The sequence below is a fragment of the Rutidosis leptorrhynchoides genome, chromosome 4 (assembly GCF_046630445.1).
Source record: "Rutidosis leptorrhynchoides isolate AG116_Rl617_1_P2 chromosome 4, CSIRO_AGI_Rlap_v1, whole genome shotgun sequence".
Lineage (NCBI taxonomy): Eukaryota > Viridiplantae > Streptophyta > Magnoliopsida > Asterales > Asteraceae > Rutidosis > Rutidosis leptorrhynchoides.
In genome coordinates, this window is record NC_092336.1 from 13,072,655 (window position 1) to 13,080,424 (window position 7,770).

Genomic DNA, 7,770 nt, shown 5'->3' on the forward strand with positions numbered 1-7,770 from the left:
ACAAATTTTATTTTCGCAAATTCTTGCATTTGAAAGTTTAAAACTTATTTTTAAAGGATTTTCATCCACCGTTCTTAAACCCTGGGTCGTTTTTTCAAAATATTTTGTAGGAATTAATCCTTCCTGTATACAATTTAAATCTGCTCCACTATCAAGGAGAGCTACAAAATTATTTATAAAATTATCTTTTACAAGTAACTTAACTTTTATTAACCATTTTTGTGAAGTAATAATTTCCATGGCATTTAAAAAGTCTTGATTTTCTAAAGAATCTGGAAAATCTTCTTTAGAAATTTCTTTTCCTTTTTCTAGATTTATTATTCTAGTTTCTAGGGATATATTATTCTTTTTAATAAATTGAATCTCTCTTTTAAGATTGTTAATTTCTATTATTAAATCTTCTTTTGTTGTTTGATAATTATTTTTATTTTTCTGTTTTAATAAATCAAAAACATCAGACATTTTATAAGTTTGAGTATTTGAAAGATTATCCATTGGTTTAGAAGTACTAGCCTCTTCATTTAATAATTTTTCTATTAGTTTAATCTTTGATTCAGGATCTTTGATATCCTTAATTAAATTATAAGTGTCTTTATTAAGAACATTAATTTGAAGATTTTCAAATTGAGCTTGAATTTTATATATCTCATTATCAGAGGATATAGAATTTTTACAATCGCAATCAGTGTCTGACATTAAAGATTCATCTTCAAGACACTGTATATTTTCTTCAATTGAACCATTATCTGATTCACTTATATCATTTTCTGAATCTGTATTATCAGAAAGAATCTCCAACTCACAAGAATGTCTCACATGTGACGACTTAAAACATGAAAACCTTGTTTTAAACAAAGCTAACAAACTACTTGAAAATAAAATTAAAATTTTAAAATATGATGGAAGTACTAAAGTTCTAAAAAAATATTTTGAGTGTTCAAAAACCAAAAAATAACAAACAAGGGTTAGGATATAAGGAGCATACTCTTGAGGTAGAATCATCCAAACATAAACCGATAGTGTTTGGTTTAAACATTAAAAATATCATTAGGTACTTTTGAGGAATTAGGTTTAATTCAAATTGTAAAAACCTCAGAAGAAACATTAACATTAAATAATGGAGAAATGGTTATACAATTACTTAACCAAAATGATATTTTTAAATATAGTAAACAATTTAATTATTTACATATAGGATTAGTGCAAATTGCATTTAAACCCTTAACTTTACAAGGGTTACCAGAAAGCTTTATGGCTGTTTTAAGAGATGGTAGAAATAGAAATTGGAAACAATCATTGATTGGAATTATACAATCAAGTCTGGCACATGGTCCAGTCTATTTTAATGTTTACCCTAATTTACAATTGTCATTAACCGATGCTAATATTTTAGAAGCATTAACTTTAAATATTAAAACTCATGGTTATAATTATATGCCAGGATCTGAATTGATTTGTATCTGTTATAGAATTTATTATAAACCTTTGGTTACTATGAACCCTAAGTGCAGAAGGGTTGACAAACCAAAAAATGAAACTATTCTAATTGAGACGAATTTTAATTTGTCAAAAATTTCTACTAGAAAAGTGATTAAATGGGAAGAAATTGATTTTCCAGAAAATTGGGTTATAGAAGAAGCTATACCTATTCAACATAGAATTAATAGTAATTTCACTAATATTGTTCAAGAGTCAAATGGAACGATAAAAATTGAATTTGAAAAGGATGAAGAAGAATCTCCTTTAATTAGAAGAACAAGATCTTGTAGAACCACTTCTAGTTCTAATTATTCTCAATTTTCTCCTCTTGATTATAAAGTTGAGATTCCTCCTTCAATTGCTTCAAGAAATTCAACTTCTCAAATAAGAGAAGAAAAGAAAATTGAAAATCTTAAAATAAGAAACAATATTGTACAAGGTATGTATGAAGATGAGGAAATTCCTGCCTCAGAAGTAGACTTTAATGTTTAAATGGATAAGTCACAAAAAATTGATTTTTCGAAAGGATCTGAAGCAAGATCAATAATATCTAAAGAATTTAGATTACCTAAATGGAAGTTATTTAGGGATTGGTTTTTTGCGAATATTCCAAAAAATGATCAAATAATTATACAAGAACAATTTTATGATTATTTAAGCCAAGTTAATGAAATTATATATTTTATCCCTTGGTATTTTGATACTTATATTATAAATTATATTTCCAGTCTAGAAAGAGAATATATATTAAAAGACGGAAAAATGGTTAAAGAAATTTTCCCTCCACAATCTCTTTTTACAATAAAGAAAGGAGAAATTAGTCTTCAATTTGAGTCGTTTAAAAAATTGTTTAATGATGATACATTGAGAAGTACTACGGAGCAAATTAATGCATTAATACAACAATAGAATTTTTCTAATCTTTATTCTATTATTTTAGGAGAACAATTATTTTCTTTAAATGATAGAATTAAAAAATTATTAAATTATTTTCAAAAAGAGGACATACAAGAAAATAAAACTTGTACTACGATTCAAACTACTGTGCAACCTCCTCCAGAAATTAATGATTTTAAAATAAAGAATACTGAAGTTCTAAAAAGATTATTAGCAGAACAATTTAAAAATTTAAAATTAAATACCTTAGAAGAAGAACTTTCTGATAAAGAATATAAAAATTATATTAATGATGAAATAAATAAAATAGGTAAATCTAATAATACCTATTCTAATAAATTTTCGAGTAAACCTAATCAAAGGTTATATTATTATCCAAGACCAACTCCTCAAGATGTTTTATATGCGGAACAGGATTATATAATTAATAATAGTTATAGTGGAAAAACATCTATGAATGGAACATAGATGGTTATTCTGAAAGACAAATTTATAATTTAGCTCATAGAATGTTAATGTATAGTACTATTGCTAAAAGTAATGGAAATAATGATAAAACTATTGCTAATATGATAATAGCAGGATTTACAGGACAATTAAAAGGATGGTGGGATAATTATTTAAAACCTGAAGACCATACTGTAATTCTTAATACTGTTAAGACAGAAAATAATGAGGTTGTTACCCAAGCTGTCTATACTTTAGTTGTTAATATAATTGAACATTTTACAGGAAGATGGTCTGATAATTCAGATACTATCAGAACACTTCTTAATGGATTAAGATGTCCGACTTTAACTTCATTCAGATGGTATAAAGACACATTTTTGTCCAGAGTTATGGAACTCTCAGATTCTAATAGTAATCATTGGAAATCAAAATTAATTGATGGTCTACCTAGTCTTTTTGCAGAAAGGGTTAGAAATTCTATAAGAGGAAATGAAGCCTCAATTAGATATGAAAATTTTACTTATGGGAAACTAATTGGAGTCTGTGTCCAAGAAGGTTTAAGTTTATGTAATGAAACTAACTCATCAAATGAAGAAAAATAAATTAACAGAAAGAAAACAATTAGGTCATTTTTGTGAACAATTTGGTATGGATCCCCTTCCATCAAATTCTAAACCAACTTTTTCAAAAGATAAGGGAGAATTTAGAAAGAAAAGAAAATATTCTGAAAAAAGAAAAATTATAAAAATAATAGAAAATTTGAAAATCGATTCAAAAAGAAAGAAAAAATCTGTTTTAAATGTGGAAAACCAGGTCATTATGCAAATAAATGCAAAGTGAAAAAGAAAATAAATAGTCTTAATATAAATGATGAATTAAAAGAAGGTTTATCAAGAATTTTACTACTTTCTGATAATACAGATTCAGAAAATGATATAAGTGAATCAGATAATGGTTCAATTGAAGAAAATATACAGTGTCTTGAAGATGAATCTTTAATGTCAGACACTGATTGCGATTGTAAAAATTCTATATCCTCTGATAATGAGATATATAAAATTCAAGCTCAATTTGAAAATCTTCAAATTAGTGTTCTTAATAAAGACACTTATAATTTAATTAAGGATATCAAAGATTCGAAATCAAAGATTAAACTAATAGAAAAATTATTAAATGAAGAGGCTAGTACTTCTGAACCAATGGATAATCTTCCAAATACTCAAACTTATAAAATGTCTGATGTTTTTGATTTATTAAAACAGAAAAATAAAAATAATTATCAAACAACAAAAGAAGATTTAATAATAGAAATTAACAATCTTAAAAGAGAGATTCAATTTATTAAAAAGAATAATATATCCCTAGAAACTAGAATAATAAATCTAGAAAAAGGAAAAGAAATTTCTAAAGAAGATTTTCTAGATTTTCTAGAAAATCAAGACTTTTTAAATGCCATGGAAATTATTACTTCACAAAAATGGTTAATAAAAGTTAAGTTACTTGTAGAAGATAATTTTATAAATAATTTTGTAGCTCTCCTTGATAGTGGAGCAGATTTAAATTGTATACAGGAAGGATTAATTCCTACAAAATATTTTGAAAAAACGACACAGGGTTTAAGAACGGTGGATGAAAATCCTTTAAAAATAAGTTTTAAACTTTCAAATGCAAGAATTTGCGAAAATAAAATTTGTATTAGTACTAATTTTCTGCTTGTTAAAAATATGACAAGCCAAATGATTTTAGGAACACCTTTTATAACTAAAATTTTCCCAATACAAAGAATTGATTCTACAGGTGTCACTGGAACTTATGAAGGGAAACCTATTAAATTTGAATTTATTACTACACCAAGGAGTAGAGTAATAAATGAAATTCAAGATTTATTGAATGCGAAAAATAATCAAATAATTTTTTTAAAACAAGAACTTCAAATTTACTCAATTGATGAGCAACTGGGTAATCCTAAATTGCAAGATAAAATAAAGGTAATAACTAATAAATTTCATTTGAATATTTGTAATGATCATCCTAATGCTTTTTGGAATAGGAAGAAACATTATGTAAATCTTCCTTATGAAGATGATTTTGATGAAAAACAAATTCCTACAAAGGCAAGGCCGTGTCAAATGAATTCTGAATACCTGCAATTATGCAAAAGAGAAATTCAGTCCTTAATGGAGAAAAAATTAATAAGACCTTCTAAATCCCAATGGTCTTGTACTGCTTTTTATGTTAATAAACATGCTGAACAAGAAAGGGGTGTACCTAGACTTGTTATTAATTATAAACCTTTAAATAAAGTTTTAAAATGGATTAGATATCCAATTCCTAACAAAAAGGATTTATTGGATAGATTACACAATTCTAATATATTTTCTAAATTTGATTTAAAATCAGGATATTGGTAGATTCAAATAGATGAATCAGATAGATATAAAACTGCTTTTAATGTCCCATTTGGCCAATATTAATGGAATGTCATGCCTTTTGGTCTTAAAAATGCCCCCTCAGAATTTCAGAAAATTATGAATGATATATTTAATCCTTATGGAGAATTTATAATTGTTTATATCGATGATATTTTAATATTTTCTAAAAATATAGAATTACATTTTAAACATTTAGAAATTTTTGAAAAACTAATTATTCAAAATGGTCTAGTAATTTCTAAACTAAAAATGATATTATTTCAAACTAAAGTTAGATTTCTTGGTCATAATATTGAAAAAGGGAATATAATTCCTATAAATAGAAGTATTGAATTTGCTTCTAAATTTCCTGATGAAATTACTGATAAAACCCAATTACAAAGGTTTTTAGGAAGTCTAAACTATATTTCTCCCTTTTACAAGAATTTAGTCCAGGATACTGCTATTTTATATGATAGGCTTAAAAAAGTTCCAACCTCCTGGACAAATGTACATACTAAAATGGTACAGAAAATTAAAGAAAAGGTAAAAAATTTACCTTGTCTATCCTTAGCAAACCCTAATTGGCAAAAAATTATTGAAACTGATGCTTCTGATATAGGGTATGGAGGTATATTAAAACAAATTAATCCAGAAAATAAATTTGAATACTTAGTAAGATTTCATTCTGGAAAATGGAATAATATTCAAAAGAACTATGCTACTATTGCTAAAGAAATTTTATCAATTGTTAAATGTGTTTTAAAATTTCAGGATGATTTATATAATCAACAATTTATAATCAGAACTGATTGTCAATCTGCAAAATTTATGTTTACAAAAGATTTTAAACATGATGATTCTAAGCAAATGTTTGCTAGATGGCAGGCTCATTTAGCCCCGTTTGATTTTCAAATAATTTACAAGAAAGGGGAAGAAAATTCTATTCCTGATTTCTTAACTAGAGAATTTTTGCAGGAATGATCCCTCGAGGAAAAGGAAGAGGTCCAAATTCCTCTAATAGAGGAGGAAGAGGTAGAGGAAGAGCCGTAATTTCAAACGGCAGAGGTCAATTAATTGACGCAAGAATTGTTCAAGGAAAAATTCAAGATTCCTCCCAATTTACCAACCAATTTCCTTCATTACAGGGAAATGATGAATTATTTTCTCAATTTATGCAATTTATGCAACAAAAACAGGGAGTAATTAAGACTCCATATAAGGATGCAATTATCCAAGAAGAAGACAATGAAACTTCTTCAGACAATTTTATAAAAAATTCTCATAAAGATACGATTTTAATTCTTGAATATCAAGATATTTTAAATTACCATTTTAATCTAAATGAAACACCTTGGGAATTAATGACAAGGTATTTAGATACAAATTTTTATACAGCTCAGGCTTATAAGTCTCGAACATATTTTGAAAGATTATTGATTGATACCTCTACATGTGAAATTAAGCATACAACCAAAGAGGATCAAAATTCTAGTAGAAAATTTCATATTTATAGTAAAATTCATATTAAAAGGATTTTATCTATAGAAGATTGGGGAATATCTCCATTCAGGGAAAAACAATTTATAAACCCTGAAAATAAACTTAAAATTAGTTACAATTATTGGGATTATGTGGAAGCTCTCCACAAAGTATTTTTCTATCAAAATCCAAATTATAAACATTCTTGGTTTATCAAGGTAGCATTTACGGTTTATAACCCTAGACTGCCTAATTGGTTTTTTAAATGGTGGAAATCTTATGGTCCATCAGTTTAAATTTTAATGGATCCATTTGATAAATTTTATGTTGAATGGATAAATATTTGTCCAAAATTATATGAGGAAAAAAGATCTCAAGATGTCACTCAAATTATTCCCTCATTAATTTTCTTCTTGAATTTTCAATCCCATGGATTCTAAGATGGGAACCAAAAATTGAACATAATGATCAAGAAGTGCCTCAATTGAAAAGAGCCTATTATACCAAATTCTGGGTTAATATGCTTAAAAAAGATAAAGAAACAGGTGAATTAGCATCTAAAGATACAATTGAATACATCCATAACACTTTGCTAAAATACAAAGAGCAGAGCACTTTGAAATCAAAGGAAAAGATGAAAGAATTGGCTCCAGTTAATCCAATGGACTTAATGGAGGCAAAATTAATTTCTCAAGGAGTGCTTAATCCAACAAAGCAACAAATTTTAAAGGAATATATGGAGCATGTCGAAAAAGATTTGATGCAATTCTCAAAGCCAAAATCAGACACATCAATGAAAGAAATGTCTGATGATGACAACAAATTTTCAGTTTTAGGAGAATCTCAAGATCCTGAAGATGATTTACCAATTACTATTCCAGATATTTTTGCTGAATTAAAAAAATCAAGTTTTCAACAATTATTCAGAAGATTCCACTTCAATTATGAGTGAGCAAGAAGACAAGAATGGAAAAGGAAAAGCGGTAAAATAATCCAAGATGCCATGTGAAGAGGGTCCCACAATAATTTGTGCCATGCGAAGAGGGTCCCA

At 26.8% G+C, this 7,770-nt stretch overlaps 1 protein-coding gene across 1 annotated transcript; it reads left to right on the forward strand.

Annotated features, from left to right (window-relative positions):
• The first annotated feature begins 2,891 nt into the window (after positions 1-2,891).
• Positions 2,892-6,221, forward strand: LOC139840414 (uncharacterized). The gene is made up of 4 exons (XM_071830683.1): positions 2,892-3,381; positions 3,640-4,060; positions 4,877-5,102; positions 6,012-6,221. Exons 1-4 carry the CDS (start codon positions 2,892-2,894, stop codon positions 6,219-6,221), a joined length of 1,347 nt encoding a protein of 448 aa, XP_071686784.1.
• The last annotated feature ends 1,549 nt before the right edge of the window (positions 6,222-7,770 follow it).

Excerpts from the sequence above, each read along its gene's own strand:
- LOC139840414 (XM_071830683.1), top strand. The coding sequence starts at position 2,892 with ATGTATAGTACTATTGCTAAAAGTAATGGAAATAATGATAAAACTATT. Across the intron at positions 4,061-4,876 it reads AATACTCAAACTTATAAAAT|GAAGAAACATTATGTAAATC; the intron begins GTCTGATGTTTT and ends TTTTTGGAATAG. Across the intron at positions 5,103-6,011 it reads AAAGGGGTGTACCTAGACTT|GATGATTTATATAATCAACA; the intron begins GTTATTAATTAT and ends TTAAAATTTCAG.